The sequence below is a fragment of the Xyrauchen texanus genome, chromosome 40, assembly GCF_025860055.1.
Source record: "Xyrauchen texanus isolate HMW12.3.18 chromosome 40, RBS_HiC_50CHRs, whole genome shotgun sequence".
Classification (NCBI taxonomy): Eukaryota; Metazoa; Chordata; class Actinopteri; order Cypriniformes; family Catostomidae; genus Xyrauchen; species Xyrauchen texanus.
This window is the reverse complement of record NC_068315.1, coordinates 11,649,910-11,669,826: the sequence shown is the minus strand read 5'-3', so window position 1 is coordinate 11,669,826 and position 19,917 is coordinate 11,649,910. Positions and strand designations below refer to the sequence as shown.

General features: G+C 40.1%; 1 protein-coding gene across 1 annotated transcript; it reads left to right on the top strand.

Annotated features, from left to right (window-relative positions):
* The first annotated feature begins 497 nt into the window (after positions 1-497).
* Positions 498-18,226, top strand: LOC127633162 (putative thiamine transporter SLC35F3). The gene is made up of 8 exons (XM_052112043.1): positions 498-544; positions 6,283-6,497; positions 13,207-13,552; positions 15,608-15,827; positions 16,307-16,432; positions 16,608-16,800; positions 16,910-16,999; positions 17,976-18,226. Exons 1-8 carry the CDS (start codon positions 498-500, stop codon positions 18,224-18,226), a joined length of 1,488 nt encoding a protein of 495 aa, XP_051968003.1.
* The last annotated feature ends 1,691 nt before the right edge of the window (positions 18,227-19,917 follow it).

Sequence of the window (19,917 nt, the reverse complement as noted above, 5' to 3'; positions counted from 1 at the left end):
CAACTTTGCCTTTGGTTTGTCCTTTGTAAATGCTAATAAACTCCACCAGAGAGCTTAGATAGTTCACACCCAAGAGTTTTCATTTAATCTTACTTTCACTTGGCCTGTGTTTATCCTAGCCAGTCTGCCTCATTTGATGTCAGACCTCGCTACAGTGTGTGCCAAGCTCAATTCTGAGTTAAGCATATGCAGTACAGACCTCATGGCTTCTCCCCATGGCATTCTCCATCGGAAGGTGTTTGGATGATTATTGACGGCACTGTCAGAAGTTTTTGCTTGGCCAAGCACAGGTCTCCTGACTGAGGATTGTGCTGGGTGGAGATGGTTCTTTTCAATCGATAGGTGCCAACCAGTTACAATGAGCTACCCCTCCTTCACCATGCACACACACACTGTGTCCCACACCCCCACTGCTAGCCATCTTTCAAAACCTGGCTGTGGCCAGTGTAGCCGTCACACTGCAGGGACAAGATCCCCACACATGATGTGCCAGCGCAATGCAGAGAGAGGATGAGAAAGATAGAGAGAGTCCACAGAAAGACAGGTAAACATATCTTTTTTTTTATCATTTTAATAATCATGGCACTGGATGCTTTCAGTTAGTTTTATTAACACAGTTTTTATAGCAGAGAATATATCTTTTGATCTTTAGGCATGGCAAATGTAATTATTTCTTTACTTTAATTTTCGGCTTTGAAATCTCCATAGTTAAACAATTGGCAACAGCTTCACAGGGTTTGTCATAACAACAGTTTATTATTATTAATATTATAACTTGGTCATCTTTCTTTGTTAAACTTGCTGAAATTACTGTTCTTAAACCATAGCAATGGAAAAAGTGGTGTAAAGTATAGTGGGAGAGTAAATCTTGTATAGTCATTAAAAAGATGTATTTATGAACTACATACATGTATGTTTATTGAGCATGAATATAATTATTTGTGTTTATTAAGGCAAACATCAGTAATACTATTGTTCATACTTGCTCAAACTCCTAATCCGATCTATTATATTTTGGCATATAAGACATATATTAAAGGAGGAGCCTGAGATAAATCTAGGGAGTAGTTAAGTGGACTTGGACAAGCACAAGAGACTTGATATGGGTTAGGTTTAGGATTAGTTGGGGGTGGGGTGAACCATCTAGCAACCACCCAGAACATCGTAGCAACTGCATTGCAATGCCCCGGCAACCACCCACAATCCAAGCATCATGGCAGGGAGTTCTGCACATGCAAGCACCTTTCACATAATTTTTCTGAAATGAAAAAACTTGCTTGTGCCAGTCTGCCTCATGGAATAACTTGCTTATGGAATACATAATGTAAAGAGCTATATGTGTATGGGATGGGTCTAAATCTATAGATTGGATAGTTAAACTATAGATCTCTTTGGTCTATTTGGATAGTGCCACAGTAAAAGTGTCAGATTAAAGGTTGGATCAAAAAGGCCATGCCTGCAATTCTTTCCTCTTGGGATGCCTACCCCCCTCCGATATCCACTTCCTTTCCCATCTACTCTTGGCCATTCATTCTCTGCTGAGACAGATGAGCTGTGCTGGCTACTGTCCTCACCACAATGCAGCAGTATAGCAAATGTTCACAACTGATTGTCAGATCCAGTGATGAAGGTCCTTATGTTATGCTTGTCTATGCTGAACATAAGGGTATGTATTTTGTTGTGTCATTAGATTTAATTCTGCTTTTATTGCAGAAATATGCAATAATGTGTATTTCAAATGAATTGTGTACACCTTTTCATAGCTCTCCACAAGTATGATACTAATAGCATGCATTAATATAAACAATATCACATTACCCTAATCAAAATACATAATAATATAACTCAAGTTTTAAAATCCTTTTGTTGGAAAAGTCTACATTTTTGTCAAGCATTGTAAAACAGACAAATGTAAATCTGAAAAGCTACTTCAAGTATGACCATGTTTACTTTGACTTCAACACATGTTTAATAAGATAACAAAAAGGGAAGTGTCGAAACAGTTTCTACATTAGTAAGTAAAAATATATAATTAGAACAACAATCTACAACACAAAAACAACACGTGGTCATGTGAAAAACTGCTGCGAACAGCGATCCTCCACCTCAACGCACTGGAACCCCTTCTGTCTTTATTCTGAACAGTCACGATTCTTAAAAGCTAGCTTTTATATCCAATAGAACTTTTTCACAGACTGTGATGATGCGTTTCACTTTATTTAGCAGCATAAATATATCACAATTTTATATATTACGTTTTTTTTTATATATTGAGTGTAAGTTTATAACATTATTCTTTGTGTTATAATACCCTGTAATTAGTTAAAAAAACATTTTTACCACAGCTGCGAGGGGGTTTCGATTACAGCTGCTGAGAGAGTGAGAGTACATTTGGCATCTAATCCCATCTAACTGTCTTAATCCTCATCTCTATATTTTTTTCCTTCTTCTGGATAGTCATTCAAATGTAACAGCAGACTTTTGTGAAAGTGAAAATAGTGCTGTCGTCTCCCATTTAGCTCTGTCAAAGTTTAACCTTCAATCATTTACTTCCACGTTCCAAAAACAGGAGTGTGAAAAAGGTCAATAGTACCTAAAATGGGCTCATCAGAGTGCTGAATGAAACACAACTTCTCCGTCCCAGAGTGAGTTACTGGATATATTTATTGCTGAAAATACTACATAGGCTTCATAATATGCATGTACACGAGAAGTCACATTATATGCATGGGTCTTGCAACTCCGACAAAACAAAACAAGAAACCCCTAATAAGCAACGAATGAAGCTGAATGCACAGCAGATTGCACAGCAGTTTACACAGCACAAGGTCACATGCTGTTCGTGCACTGGGCTCTGGACTGACTGTTGCTCACTTGTAGTGTTGGGAGCTTCTTTTTTTATCTTGTCTTTTTGCATTGTGTCACTTGTCTCACATTGCCTGTTTTTATTGGAAGGTGCATTCCAATCGACCGTTAGGTCCTGCGAAGTGGACTTCACATGGTATTCAGCCATCTTAAGTGAGATTCCAATCCGCAGGGAACGTTTATGTTCAGAAGGAAGGGCCCTTTATACGGCACAGGGAATAAGTGAACATTGATACATCACTTCACAGGAAGTGGAGAGGGATATTTACCCACCAGTCATTGCGAACCACTACTAACGTAGTTTGTCTAAAATAAGTGCTAAAATGAAATAAACAATAGGAGTTTGAGACGCTGTTATTTTTAATTAAAGGGGGGCATGCAAGATGGCATCTGGTGAGGGGGGTGTGCAAGATGGCATCTAGTGAGGGGGGTGTGCAAAGTAGTTTTCAGTGGCTGAAAAACTTATTTGAATTAACACAAATTAAGTTGTATTTAAATAAAAATCTGATTCGTATGAATAATTTGGACTTTTAAATTTTGGACTTTAACTTGAAGTTTTGGTAATACACGAGATGCGCGGGAGAGAGAAGAAACATGACATTCAGGAGAAGGAACCAGTGGATAAGAAAAAAAAGGATTCAGTCAACCAAAATCCATTATCTCAACACTCATAAGCTCGCACATGTTCAGAAGATGAATATAATGGAAGTTTCAACTTTGGGTCCTCCTGTCCACAAAAAAGGTAAAACAGAACAGTCACTTACAGAAGTTCAAGTCAATACTGTGAGGCTGTTGAGAGAAAATATCAACATGTAAACAGCTGGACTTTAAGAAATGATAAGACAGAACACACTGACGATTGCAGGCTTGAAAAAAACAACTGAATTTTTATTCAAAGAGGTTAATGACATCAAGACAGAGAGAAAAGCTGAGCAAAATATAATCAGTGAACAAGAGAAGAAAATTACAGAGCTTGAGGCCAAAGTAAACAACGCTGAAAGATATCAGAGAATATGGAACCTAAGACTCTATGGATTACCTGAAGAGATGTGGAAGTATGCGTCCTTCAGGTCTACCGCAGGGTGTTGGCGTTTTTGCCATGCACCGAGTTAAAGGGGGCGGAGGCCTGGTGAACTGAATCATGTATCCGAGTCGGATGGTCCTGGCCAACCAGCACGACGGGTTGGGAAGTGAAAGCCACACGTCCTAGCTCCGTGCAAGGGGCACTAAGGGGATGATAGTTTTCGACATACCGGGCGAGGCTTCGCAGCGGGGCTGAGCAGGTACTGTGGTGTCGGGAGGCAGAAGCATGTCCCAAGGCTCTGGTGCTGAGAGAAGACTTTAAGCACTTAACTTGTTCCGCACACTGGCAGGGGGCGGGTTAGTGACTGAGAAGGAGGTCCCGTGTAGGCATCCTCTGGACTCGTCAGAACCCAACGGGCACGGGGCAGCAGTCGTGGGTCCGGAGGCGGGAGGTCCGCGTCCGGAGTGCCAGAACTGCTGAAGTGTGGCACCGGGTTGCCGTGAGAACGGCATTTGAAGGCCAGGTGACCCAGGGAAAGAGGAAATTGCTCTTTTATTGAGAATGTGGGTACCGCAGCCCAAAGGGGGTGTGGCAAAAGACAAAACAATTAACTGAGGATTCTATTCCCGGCCCTCCACTGGGGGACGGAGTGGTCTGTCTACCAGCTCCGGAGCAAACGTCTCGTTCCCTGGGTAGTCTGTCTCGGGAACACTTGGGAGACTTCCGGGTCCTTGAGGATGTTCAGGAGACGGGGGGGGTGTGTGCTTCCAGCAGGGTGCTTGACACTGGGACTGAGAGCTGGGCCCAGGTTGGTGCGGAGCAGCTTGTTTTATGGAAGCAGCATGAGGACGCCCTGGGCGAACAGTCGGAGCACGGCCCACTCTGGTGGAGCGGTGGGGCATGATGTGAGAAATGGCCTCTGTCTGTTTCTTCACCGCTGAGAACTGCTGGGCAAGTCCTCCACGGTGTCGCTGAAGAGACCAAACTGGGAGACAGGGGAGTTGAGGAAGTGTGCTTTGTCCACGTCCCGCATCTCGAACAGGTTCAGCCAAAGATGATATTCCTGTACAACAAGGGTTGCCATCGCCTGCACGAGTGTCTGTGCTGTGACCTTCGTGGCCCTGAGGGTGAGGTCGGTCACTGAGCGCAATTCCTGCAACACGTCAGGGTCTGCCCAAGTGCAGATCTTTGAGTGCCTTGGCCTGGTGAACTTGCAGGAGGGGCATGGCATGTAGGGCGAAGGCAGCCTGTCCAGCAGCACTGTAGGCTTTGGAGGTCAGTGATGACGTCATCCTACAGGCCTTGGAGGAGAGCACCAGGCGATCCCGCCATGTGGTGGCATTCTCGGGACACAGGTGGATTGCAACCACTCTGTCCACCTGGAGTAAAGGAAAGAAAGGAACGGGGGTGGCTATGAGCGGTGCCCGGACCCGAGGAACCAGTCATGTAGCCTTCAAGGCTGTGGGGACGATGAAGGGTTTCAGTCCAACCCCATGCTGATGGCGGCCCGGGCAAGCATGTCGGCCATCTGGGCGTGCCGACCCGAGGGCGGCAGTCCAATCGAGTCTTCTGTGTGAGATGCTAAAGGACGTTCCTCTTTAAAAAAGGAAAGCCGCGACAGTAACTTTGCCATGGTAAGGTTCTCGCCATGAGAAAACGAACCATCCATAAATGCTGCCTCGGTGTGATTGCTGCCCAGACACGAGGACGTTCAACGCTGCTGTGTATTGCTCTTTTAGAAAAAATTAACTCTTTTAGGGAAAATATTCTCTTTTTAGAAGCGCTGTCGAAGCGCCCAGGTGCAAAGCTGCACTATTGTGCAGAGAAGGCCACTGATGTGCACTGTAGATCAAACAGCTAGTTCTGTAGAGATGAATGGAACAGTCAGTGAATGTAGCTCGCTGATCACACAACCGCTCGGCTCCGAAGGAAAAATCTGAAAGCACAGATGCATATTTTCGTCCCTTTATACCCGTATGTCCGGGGGAGAGACATGCAAATTCTGTTTGCCAATTTCTCATTGGCCTTTTCTCAAGTTTAGGGATGCGCGAGGCTCTCAAGAGACACCCTTATTGTCACGTCTTTGACACAACGTCGAAGTGAGCGACAGACGGGGAACGACAAAGCCCACACCTTTTGCAAAGTGTTTCGCACTGATTTTAATATTGGACATGGTGGGAACTACTGGGAATTAAGTTACTCAGCACATTAAATCACAACGGCACAATTTTTATGTATTTAGCCTACCTCTACCATCCAGCACAACACTGCGTATGGACCCTGCAGATTGGAACGCGAGTGTTTGTTTGACATCAGGTTAGGTTTTCTTGTAAGACATTTCACAGAGATTCACAGTTCTTCCTCAAATATCTTTGTCTCTTCTTGAACTTTAGGGGAATAAGAAAGACTTCAGACATGAGCCCACGACGCCTGTCAGATATCAGTCCTCAACTCAGACAGCTGAAGTCCCTTGTCATTGATGAAGCTCTAAATGAAGATTTAAAGTCCTCGAGATCGGTAGAGTATCTCAACAACGCATCCATAGAAGAACGCATCCTGAGGATCACTGGTTACTATGGTTATGAGCCCTGGAGCCCATCTCTCAAAGGTATTACACTTAATTAATGCTTGTTTCTTAATCAAATTTGATGCCTTGATTATATGAAAGAGAACAGAATTTTTAGGGTTGAATATGAGTGTTTTATAAGACTATAATATCAGTTATGGTTTAAAATTATATGAGCATTATAAATCTAAAGAACAGTACAACAGGGCTAATGGCACATTTGATTTGATTTTCACCCAAAACACTAAATAGGTACACATCACTTTCCTGAACCCCTGTTTGTCACTGTGCTCTGCAATTTTTTCCTGACTCATAAGAGCATTATGTGTAGTGTCTAACGGTTTATTTTGAGGTAGTTTGATATAATATTTTATCTATGCATCTAATGAAAAGCCCTGAAATTGTCACATTTATTTTGAGAAAACAAATACTTATTTGCTATTTTTGGTTTTGCTAAAGGTGATTAAATCTAAGTTGTTTTTTTTTATAACTTTCCAATAAGTGAAAGAATTGTATTTGGGATAAAAAAGTCCCCATTTTGGAAGGGCTAATGGTCCCTATTAAACACATTGTTTTTCTCAAATGGGCTGACATTGATTGATCCAATCACATTGAATTTTAATTAATTTATTGAATACTTGTTATGGAATGCCAAATGTAATTATAATTAACTGGACATATTGCATCCTTTTCTGAAGTGGTTATTTTAATTTATAAGTTTTGAATTATTTGACAAATTCTACACTATAACATTTGCTCCTATCATTATAAACCACCCCTCACAACCATTTTCACATTTATTTATTTTTCTGAATTTTAATAAAAACAACCTTCTGTTATTTATCTTTTCACACAAATTATGTTCCCCTGTCAATATTTAATAAAAAGAAATGCATTTTATTTTTTCAATCCTGATATATTTTGTGACCATATAAAAAAAAAAAAAAGAATTTCCTTAAGGTGTGCCTTTAGGCCTGTTGAATGTTACTGCCCTGAAAAGGTAATATATTGGTATATGGCACATTTTCTTAAAACTTAGTTATGAATGAAGGCCATTTAAAGTATAAAACTAAATTAAGGGTTGAAATTATACAGGATAAGTATTATATAATTGCATTGCATTACTTGGCACTTGAAATAATCTTGTTAATTCCAAAAATGCAAAGGTGACTAAAAGATACAAGTGTTTAATATTTGTTACTGCCAGCATGACAGGGTCTAAAGGGGGCTTTTCACAAATATTTACCCTAAAGATCCAAATGCCCCACCCCCCACCCTCCAAAATTGCATCTTGGTACTGAACCTGACTGCCGGGACAGTTTGTTCTTGCTTTTCATCTAACTTTCATCTATCGAGTTGTGGGTGTATGATAGATGTTTCAAAAGCAAGTGCTAAACATCTTTGCTGAAGGTGGTGTAAACACATCGATCAAAGACCTGTGCAGGATCCTTACACCCCTGAAACAATCTGGGCTCCTCCGCAACCTCATACACAATCTCTCTATAACAGTTCTTTGTGGTCACACTTTTGAATACTGATGAAACTATCAGAGACCACTAAGTCTATCACCAAGCACCGGCTTAGTCAGATAATATATATAGAGACTATTTATTTTCTCTGGCGTTAGTAAGTATTTAGCCCATGGGACCCCTGATATATCTATTGTGGTATTTGATTTAAATAAATGAGCACACACTACAGTGTATTACTCTGACAGCCATTCTACTATGCAAGAGAAAGTAACTGAGCAAGAGCCCAGTTGTGCTTAGTCATCAGTTGCAGATGAGGTCTCTTGCTATTCTCATTTCCATACTTCCATTGACTGCATCATAGCGTGAAGAAAACAGAATTTGTGTGCATTCTCATGCGCATTCATTATCCTTGTAAAACTGCACAGGGCACAGCAGAAGGGGATGAAAAGTTAATACACTGTTATGACATTGTTGAGCAGTCCTGTGTATTGGAGTTAACACTACCCTCTCGTGTTTGTACTCACTGAACCTTACCACAACAGCTCCTTAAAATCCCATAGAACTGCCTTGACATGTGTTGAGCCTGCCACTGTAGTATATTTTTATCAATTTAATCAGGTGTAATCAATGAAAACATTGTTGATTTGTACCACAGTTATGTCTGACGGGCAAACATGCAGTTTACTGTGTGTGTGTAAAGGCCTGTGGACGTGATGGAATGTGTGCTCAACATATGTGTGACTATTTGAAGGTATGTGCAGAAACAGGAATAGCTTTGCATGTGTGCTCACATGACCACTGGGAGAATTTATGTCCTCCAAAGGTGGTTCCTGGTCACTTCTAAAAATGGTCAGACCAGAGTCAAAGAAGAGGAGGATAGATAATGCATGTTTAAAAAAGTGTAAGCCCCACCTTGTTTGAGGAGATGTATTTAAGTGAACCAAACCCAGAGATGAGTTAGTTGTTGTTGTGGTTTTACTGCAGGCAACTCGGCTTTATGGAATGATAATAAAGTCTATTCTTCTGAAATCAAAACCCCAAAGATTTTTCACAAAATTGGCAGAAACTACTACACCACACACACACACACACACACACACACACGGCCAGGGAAACTGAGATCTCAATACCGAGGCTGATCTCAGTTCAGGACACTCTGGGCTGTAAGTAAAGGGTTAAATGTTTGACGCAGTGAGTCATGTGTCAAAACAACATGGCACCGACCGATCTCAGCAAAGTTTGTCTTTAAGTGAAACAGCAACAAATCTACATCTGGTAAGAAATGTATTTAAGTTTTACATTGAAACCTGTTTCAGTCAAAAGACTAGAGTTTCTAGTATCATTCCGATATGCCATTTTGAAAATGTTATCGATTTATTGTGAAATGGCACACTGTTAAATGCAATGACCAATGATGTGGACTGTAGCACTTTGTTTCCCTTAGAAATCCTAAATTCACTGTGCAATATCACATTGAGAATAAATAGGTTCATCCAAAAGCTGAAAAACTTTCAGAGGCACAGGAACAGTTTTTTCCCTCAGGCTATCCATCTCATAAATAGTTAAAGCCGCCACATTGAGCAATAATTATGTGCAATACACAGTTTAAGTCTATTTGTATTATCTAACATATCCTCTTCTGCCATAACATACAAGGGAAAAAAAAAACTATTTCACTGTACATAACATACTGTATTTTTGTACTTTATATAACGGATTTGTTTTAGATTTGCACTATGTTTGTGTATGTATGAAGGTGTGTGTCTGTGTGTATGTACGTATAATTATATATATATATATATTTTATCTATGTCTTGCTGCTGTTTTTGTATTGTGTTTTGTATTGTTGTGCACTGGAAGTTCCTGTCACCAAGACAAATTCCTTGTACAGTATGTGTAAGCATACTTGGCAATAAAGCTGGTTCTGATTCTGATTATTAGTCTTTATACATAGTTAGGATGAGAATAAAAAGCATTTCAAACTCTTCTGAGACAAGTGCAGACAGACAGCAGCTGGAGGTTAAGTTATTCACTAAATAGGGAGCAAGGGAGCATCCTTTCCTTTGCATCCAAATTCATCCACCCCAAATTTCCAGTAAAAATTCAGTTTCAGACTGCAGATGATGTTTGGACCACTCAACATGGTTGGCAGACATGTTACAATGGTAATCAATACATAGATTCAGAATTTATGATGCTAAATTTAATTTCAACATGGTTGGTAGTGATTGGATGATGCTGACCATTACTTTGAATCAGAATTAATTATTCTAATTTCTGATTGGTAAAATGCTTCAGCACTTGTTTTTTGTTTGTTTGTTTGTTTGTTTAACAGTGTATGAGAGAACATTGAGATTTTGTTGCCAAAGTAGAAAAACATTGTACAATAAAATTAAAATCAAGTCAGATCATTTTTATTTGTACTTTTCCCAATAAACATTGTTCCAAATCAGCTGTAATGTCTGTAAAGTCTCTAAAACATAAATAACAAACACTGCTAGAAACATAAACAATTATATTTAAAAATCTGACTTTCAATAGCTTGATATTATTTAAAATTTCACAACTTAGTCCTGCTGTCCCCATGAGGACATACATTTTTAGAAAAATGATTCACTCTTGTTATTATTATTATTATTATTATTATTATTATTATTATTTACATGTTTAATAGGGGCTACTATTGTAGTTACAAATCATAATAATGCACTGTGGAGCGGAGGGGGGCGGGGCCGGGTCGCAATATCGCGCGCCCGGTCCCCAATCGGCCTGATGAGGTGCGCAAGGGATAAAGGCGGCCGGTGACGATTGTTTGAGAGAGAGAGAATTGCGGACATGCCCGACCCGGCCCCGCCCCCCTCCGCTCCACATGCACCCACCTACAACTCTGGAGACTGCTCAAATTTCTGCCATGCCACAGAGAGCAACTGTAATATTTTCCACTAAATTTGACACAAATCATTATCAATGAACATATATTATTTACTCTAGCCATTTTAATTCTTTTTTTGATTCCCCTTTTCTCCCAATTTGTGGAATGCCAAATTCACACTACTTAGTAGGTCAATCTGGGTGGCAGAGGACAAGTCTCAGTTGCCTCCGCTTCTGAGACAGTCAATCTGCACATTTTATCACGTGGCTCATTTTGCATGACACTGCGGAGACTCCCAGTATGTGGAGGCTCATGCTACTCTCCGCAATCCATGCACAACTTACCACGCACCCCACTGAGAGCGAGAACCACTAATCTCAACCAAGAGAAGGTTAGCCCATGTGACTCTACTCTTCCTAGCAACCGGGCCAACCAGGTTTCTTAGGAGACCTGGCTGGAGTCACTCAGCACATCCTGAATTCAAACGTGTGACTCCAGGGGTGGTAGTCAGCATCAATACTTGCTGAGCTACTTAGGCCCCCCATATTCCCTTCGAAATATACTCTGAGAGCTTCAGAGAGCTGAAAGGTGATAACATTTGGAACTCACTTTTTAAACGATTCTTATTGAAAAATCTGTTTGAAATTATCCAAGAGCATGGATTGTGCACCCTTCGAGTGCCCTGTGAAGGCATCATCAGCGCTTGTTAGAACACTGGCAGACATGATGACCAAATGTAGGGGGAGGGTGCATCCTTGTTTTAGAACGCATTTGATTGGACACAGTTTCTCAGCCGCTTTATGACATCAAGAATTTTCCTGGATCTTTTTGACAAATTTTAAGTGCTTATATCTGCTGAAAGCGATATTAATTAAATTCATTATGATGTTTCCTCCATTTACAGTTTGTCAAATATGTTATGTAAATTAAGTTTACAATGCTTTTTCACAGCACACAATATTGATGGAGATATGGTCAGACAGATATGCATGGGAGCCTGTCCGAAAATGGTAAATAAAAGCTGAAATAATACTCAGTAATCTTTCTGTGTTGGTCAGAGATGGCTCAGAGCCACAACATACACCAAACTGGTCCTTTGCAGTACTTAAAGAGAAAACATTCTCAATTTTCTACATTTTTATGGGGTGTACTTTTTACGTTCCTTTAATGTGAAAAGAATCAAGTTTATTGTACTGCCTTAAAAATGCATGTAATACCCACACAAAAAAGGTTGATTTGCTGGCTGTTATACAATCTAGTAGAACTCTAGTGACATTATAGTAGTGCTGTCCCTGCTACATAAGGGCTCCCTTTTTGATTATGCATAATAAAATCTTCAGCAGATGCTTTCATTTTCAAGGTGACTTACAGTACAATTATTACAGGGAACATTCTCCTAGTTCCCTTGCTACAGGGCACAACAGTAATAGGGGAACTCAGCAATTCTTAAGTTCATGGATTGCCCCTATATACTGTAGGTTTGAACCTTGGTCCTTTGGGTTTAAAGCCAAATCTTTAACCACTGCACCATTACCACCTAATTAATGTGTGGGTCAATGTCAGCAACACCGAGCTCTCGCAGTTAGCTGCGAGATGTTAGCTCTCGCAGACTATGGTCTGTGGTGTAACTGTGATAGAATAATCAGCATCTTTCTCTGTTGGCGGATTGCTTCTCAGGGACAGTCTGTCTGCCTCCCTGCCCTTAGTTCACTAACAGCTTTGTCCTAGAGACGTGCCCGGTTATTGCAATAAGATACATTTTTCAGAGACTAACTTAGTATGAAAATGTTTTCTACAATTATAAAACATCTAGAGGGAGAAATGTGTTTCACATATTCAGTACCATGGACAGCACTAGATCACGCTTGCTGTCAGAATGCAAGTATACAGTATATTATTTAAAAATTTTACAATATGTTTACAATATCATAAAAGTACTTTGTGTAAGTTGTTCCTTCTAAGGTTTGAACTTAGAAAAGGTACTGCAATTGAGCTTTGTCAGCATCATATATGTCAGGCAATTTTTTCCTGCCCTATTACATGGCATTTTATGTAGAAACAATGGCAAAAAGTGGTGGTAGTTTCATTATTTTCATATCACATAACTATTTTTAAAGGAAAAGTGTGTCATTTCTGTGCCACTACCTCCACCTGTTTGTTTAAATGGCTTGAACGTGGCACAACATGACAACATTAGTTCACCCAATTGGCACAACTATTGGCTCAACCTATGAAGCCTGACTACCTGTTTGCCCAAACAATGCAAGATGGGGAGAGTGTTCGAAACTTGTTTGAAAGCAGTCATCATTTTTGTAATTGTGTCTGGTACCACAAGTATACGTACACCTCTTTTTTGATACAGACACACACAAACAATTCACATGACCTTTGTTGTCTATATCTGCAGAGGAGGACCAATCTAGCATAGCGAAGGTGGAAGTGAAGGTAGATGGCCATGCTGCTTTAGGAACAGTGAAATCTGATGGTGTGAACAGGCAGGAGAGACTGCAATCCTGTTTGCGGATGACCACAGTTCATCTGCGCAGAGCACTATGGGGTGTCGCAGTGGTGATCTGCATCTGTTTGTCTTGGTCAGGCTGCACTCAGTTGGCCAAAATAACAGTCAGACGCTTGAATGTTACATTCACCCTCACTTGGTTCTCCACATCCTGGAACTGTGTCATCTTTCCTCTGTACTACCTGGGTCACCTGTGTTGTAGCAAGGACAGACACAGCCCAAGACAACGCTTCAGGTGAGAAGTGGTGTGCTTCATTTCATGCATGATAGGAGAAGGAGATGTTATTGCTTTTGTGACCTACAAAACTTTTCACTGCGTTCCTAAATGAGAAATCCTTGCAAAAGTGCTGCACTGTGTGAAAGTTTGGATTTATGCAGACGTACATCAATTTAGATTGCAGAACCTAGTGAATGTTGACTTTGCAGTTCTGTTGGGCTGAGCTGCTCAGATAAATTTGACCCTAGCATAATTTTCTTTATAATGTCCCATGGTAATATTATCAGTTCAGCAAACAAATATTTTATGTTTTTTGTACTAGGTAGCACTTTTGAAAGAAATTTAAATTAATGCAAAAAAAAAAATTCTGGTTTGTGTCCAATTTGGATAGCTGATTTTATGAAGTTCTGCAACATGAATGCCACTGGAGTGTCTCAGTGCTCTGTTCTCATTTTGATGGTGTGGGAAAAAAAGCCATGCAAGTGTTAAATTAAGATAATTCCTAAAATTCTTCTTGGTGAACGGGTGCCTTTGTCACAGAGTTCTCATGGAAACCTGACAATATCAGAAAATTCCAGGCCTGGAAAAGTCATGGAAATTTCTATACAGAATATACACTGATCAGCCACAACATTAAAACCAATTGTGATGACTACACATCTGGGTCAGAGCATCTCCAAAACGGCAGAACTTGTGGGTTGTTCCCGGTATGCAGTGGTTAGTACCTATCAAAAGGACAGCTGGTGAACCATGCTCCATGGTCATGGCACCCAAGGCTCATTGATGTGTGTGGGGAGCGAAGGCTAGCCTGTCTGGTCCGATCCCACAGAATAGCTACTATAGCACAAATTGCAGAAAAACTTAATGCTGGCCATGATAGAAAGGTGTCAGAATACACGGTACATTGCAGCTTGCTGCATATGGGGCTGTGTAGCTGCAGACCAGTCAGAGTTTTTGTCATTGCTCCATGCTGACCCCTGTCCACTGCCGAAAGCACCTACAATGGGCATGTGAGTGTCAGAACTGGACCATGGAGCAATGGAAGAAGGTGGCCTGGTCTGATGAATCACGTTTTCTTTTAGATCATGTGGACGGCTGGGTGCGTGTGTGTCATTTACCTGTGGAATAGATGACTGCAGGATGCACCATGGGAAGAAGGCAGGCCGGCTGAGGCAGTGTGATGCTCTGGGAAATGTTCTGCTGGGAAAACTTGGGTTCTGGCATTTATGTGGCTGTTACTTTGACACGTAACACCTACCTATAGATTGTTGCAGATCACGTACACCCCTTCATGGCAACGGTATTCCCTGATGGCAGTGACCTCTTTCGGCAGGATAATGCACCCTGTCACACTGCAAAAATTGTTCAAGAATGGTTTGAGGAACATGAGAAAATGTTCAAGGTGTTGACTCTGCCTCCATATTCCCCAGTCTCAATCTGACTGAGCATCTATGTGATGTGCTGGACCAACAAGTCCGATTCATTGAGGCCCCAACTCACAACTTACAAGACTTGGAGGGTCTGCTGTGAACATCTTGGTGCCAGATACCATCGGACACCTTCAGAGGTCTTGTGGATGCCATACCTCGATGGGTCAGAGCTGTGTTGGCGGCACAAAGGGGACCTACATGATGGTTTTAATGTAGTGGCTGATCGGTGTACATATTTCTTATGTATTTTTAGTTCTGCTCATGAAATGTTTAATGATTTGTTTGTGTCCTTGCAGTCGACCATCCCAATTGAAATCAATGTATTTGCAGCATTCTCTGATGTAGCATAAACTCAATTGTTTAGGTACACTTTGACCTAAATTCAAGTGTGTCACATTCATTATAAATGGCCAGTACATGCTTTTCCCACTTTTTGTCATTTTTGTGTAGCGTTTCCCAGACTTTTAGGGGGATAATCAGTGATCCATGCCTTATTTTGTCCCCACAAATTTTTCCAATCATTTCTATGCCCCAACTTAGACTTCAGACATATTTATTTGTGTTTATATTTTCTGGTTTGTGATTGTACTGAATTTATACATCATTAGGATACATTATTTGTATATGATTGGATTCACATTAGAGAGTGTTGTCAGTTCTTGGGAGATGACGGATTGTCACTGAGGATGCTGCTCTCTCGGGTGGCCCCTTTTGGGGTGCTGTGGACTCTCACCAGCTATCTGTATCTGCAAGGCCTTCGCAGAATCCCTGCCACAGATGCCTGTGCCCTCTTCTGCTGTGGTCGTGCTTTTGCCTTCCTAATATCCTGGATTGTACTGCGGGATCGCTTCATGGGAATACGGGTAAGACTTAAACTAAGACTATATACTCTGCATATATACACACTGAATATTGCTACATAAAATACATTTTATTGTGGTTATTACAGTGCATGGATGGAAGCACTGTATTGATATTCCATACAAACATACTTGCCATAAACTGCACAGTGACATGATGCGTATTTGATGTGTATAGCCGACTACAAAAAACGAATTTCATGTCAATGGCACAATTACAATGATGCAACATTTAAATTACACATCCACAAGTTCAATTACAACCGAAGTGTAAAATTGAAACTCACACATAACTTTAAAACTACTATTTTACTGCCTTGCAAGCACTTGTATTGCAAGATGCAAATCTAGCTTGGTGTGTGTGTGTGTGTGTGTGTGTGTGTGTGTGTGTGTGTGTGTGTGTGTGTGTGTGTGTGTGTGTGTGTGTGTGTGTGTGTGTGTGTGATATATTTTGATTTTTCCTATATTTTATCTAAACACAGATTGTGGCAGCCATTTTAGCCATTGGAGGCATTGTTATGATGACATATGCAGATGGTTTCCACAGCCACTCTGTGATTGGCATATCCCTTGTGGTTGGGTCTGCATCAACTGCAGCTATGTACAAAGTAAGAGAAGATTATAAGCTTGCTGATACTAGTATACAAACAAGCACATCTTAGACAGTCATGCACCACTGACTTAGCCTACTATTCCTAAAGAGATATTTCGAAATAGCATTTAATTATTTCATGTTCTATTTGGCTGTAAAGCACTGTATAAGTTGTACCTCTTCTTCATTAGGTTTTGTTCAAGCTTGTTCTGGGAAGTGCAAAGCTTGGTGAAGCAGCAGTATATCTTACTATCCTTGGTGGAGCTAATTTGGTCTTCATTAGTGCGGTACCTATGATCCTGCTTCTCACAGGGGCCGAGGACTTTATTTCACATGGAGATTTGCCATGGCTTAGTATCTGTGGCATGTCTGCTCTTCTGCTGGGTAAGTTGATTGACACATAAATACATCCAAACTCCTCAAACTGATCACAGAAATCAGAATTAACTCCTTTAACTAATATCCTTACTTTTTCTTTTTGTTGCCCACTAAGTATTCAACTTCCTGTTGAATTTTGGTCTTTTGATAACTCTACCTACTCTGATTTCTCTGGGTGTTGTCCTCAGTGTGCCTGTAAACGCTGGTAAGTCATACTTGCACCATTTGTTGTTTTTAAAACCATAACAACAACAACAACAAAAAGCATCTACTTTGAATATTATTCAAATGGCACTGATTACCAGTAGATTAGTATCTTGATTATTTATTAAGACAAATTTTGATTTTCACGGACACAACAGACTACAAAAATGAAAGAATTAAAGGTATATGTATAGGTTAATGTATAGACCTAATGACCTGTAATGACAGCAGCGCCATTCTTGACTTTGATTAGGATTGACAATGAGGCTGTGTGGGATAAATGTGCAGTCTCTTCAATGAATTGTTTCTGGATCATTCTGCGGACAAAACTTTGAAAAAATATCTTTCTAAGAACATTCAGCAGATAAAAATCTGTGATCAAGGAGCTATTTACAGCTTCATACTGTGCTTGGCATTGAAGAGATGGTAAGTCTATCCCTCACAGCCTCATTGTCATTCCCATTTAAAAAAGATGGCACTACTGTGAATAAGGATTATAAAGGATCGACTACGTTTGGGTGCAACCCCCTGCTTCTACTATTTTCTGGCAATTTTTTTTTCTAAAAATCCTAAATGATCAAAAATCCCAATTATGTATGTGAAACATCACAGTACAAGCACAAAAATTTAAAATAAAATAATAGTAGTAATATTAATAATAATAGTAAAATAAACCAGATAATGTTTTCATAAAAGTCTGATGCACGGTTGTGAAACCTGAAAGAGATCATTATTATTTTTGTTTTTTAAATTAACCTCTTCCTTCTGTCAGGAAATAGCAGCATTGTTTCTTTAAAATGTGTATAAAAGAACATATTAGTGTTCATTTCTAATAACTTGCTATTTTTTTAATTGTTGCTATTTTCAAAACAAAATGGCATTTAAAGTGGTGGTACATGTTTTGTCACATTTTTCAAGAATTAGTGATTTATCATTTAGAAATGCCTAAGTGACCCTGGAAACCTTCTGAACTCCAGTCATAGATCGCTACATGTGTGAGATTCAGCTCAACAGTATCCGTGTTATAGCGGTGTCTATCATTTGCCTGGGTTTCCTTTTGCTCCTGCTGCCTGAGGATTGGGACCAGTGCCTGCCTCAGTTACGGTCCGTGCTGCACAACCGGGAAGAGCCACAAGAGTGCGCCAGAGACAAACACTCAGAGACACTTCAATTCAGGTCAAGAGAAGCCAGGAATTGCAACTCCAAAATGACCGGTACCCCAGTATAAACTGACCTGGTGTCATATTCGTGCCATGGGCTCAGTATTGGCACCAGATTAGTTTCAGATTAGTTGTGGTGCAATTTAAGAGAACTACACATGTAAATATAATGGCAGCCAGCAACTACTGAGAGAGACGAGAAGACACAATGTCCTCACAAGTTGATACAGTTGCAAATATGAGGTTGCTTTAGTTATCATATTTTATGATCCAAAGCAATATTGCACAATTCTATGCACAGCTTTAGAATTTGCTTGGGTGAATGAAGAACTACACAGTTAAATGAAATGCAAAAATAATCAAATTGTGCCATTGCTTACTCACCCTCATGTTGGTCCAAGCCTGTATCACTTTTTTTTATTTTTCTGTGCAATACAAAAGGAGATGTTAAACAGAATGTTAGCCACCTTACCATTTATTCTATGGAAGGGAAAACAACATGCAAAAACAGTGAGTGGTGACTGAGGCTAACATTCTGCCTTAAATCTCCTTTTGTGGTCCATGGAATAAAGAAAGAAAGAAAAATGAGGGTGAGTGAATGATGACAGATTTTTGTTTTATTCATTTGTGGGGCGAACTATCGCTTAAGTATCACTACACTGTTACAGGTCTAAATGTTTGGAAAGTGAACGAATGAGTGTGTAAGAGCAATTTTATCACCTGCCACAGTAATATGCTCTAACAGTTACAGAATATTTCATGTAGATGTGTATATACAATTGAAGCTTCATGTGTTGAATGAAGTGCCTTTGTAATGTGTATTGTCAGTTGCTCCAGTGCTGATGCATTGTCACACTCTCCAACATACTATTCCTGATACAGTATGTGCTATAATCTCAAACTCGTTCTATACTCTGTGTATGTATTTGACTGTTATGGCATCTCATATAATCTATAAGAAAGATGATACCCATGGATTCATCTGAATAACATTACAATATATCTCTATCAGTGGCAATACTTGGCAGTACTTCTAATATTCCTGTGGAATTAAGGCTTAATGTAAACCTTTGTAAGGATTTTTTTTTTTTTTTTTTTTTTTTTTTATTTCTCATTAGCAATAATAAAAATGAATACATACTATGCAAATTGTAACATTACTGAAGATGTTCTTAAAAGTTCTGAAATGTGTCAAGGTCTATAAAACTATCAATTGTCTAGCATGCTTTTCCACTTAAATATATACAGTATGTATATATTTGCTGTCACAGTGCTGATGCTGTCACACCATCAGTGCTCATGGAACGTCTCTCGTCCAATCAGATTCGAGATATGCAATTAGTTCCGGTCCTCGAATCTGATTGGACGAGAGACGTTCCATGAGCACTGATGGTGTGACAGCATCAGCACTCAGACACTTCACTGTGTATCACTCAGCTTGTGTTAGTGCTGTTTTAAACTGAAGTGTAATCATAGTGCATATGTGTTGGGGTTACTGTCATTGTTTTTGAAATTACATATTTTAGCCAGCAGGTGGTGGCAAAAGATCATTTTTGTGTGTAATATGAGACAGTTGGTGACGTAAAGTGTTAGTCATTGTTTACATAGAACAGCTCTGTGAGTTTCCACATTGGATATATACTGTTTAAAATGGCTGAGGACATCGCTGTTTATATAGTGAATGACATTTGCGCACCGGCTACCCCGAAATAGAGAGGAAAACCCCACTTGGACGTCTATATTCCACTGAGAAAGCTGA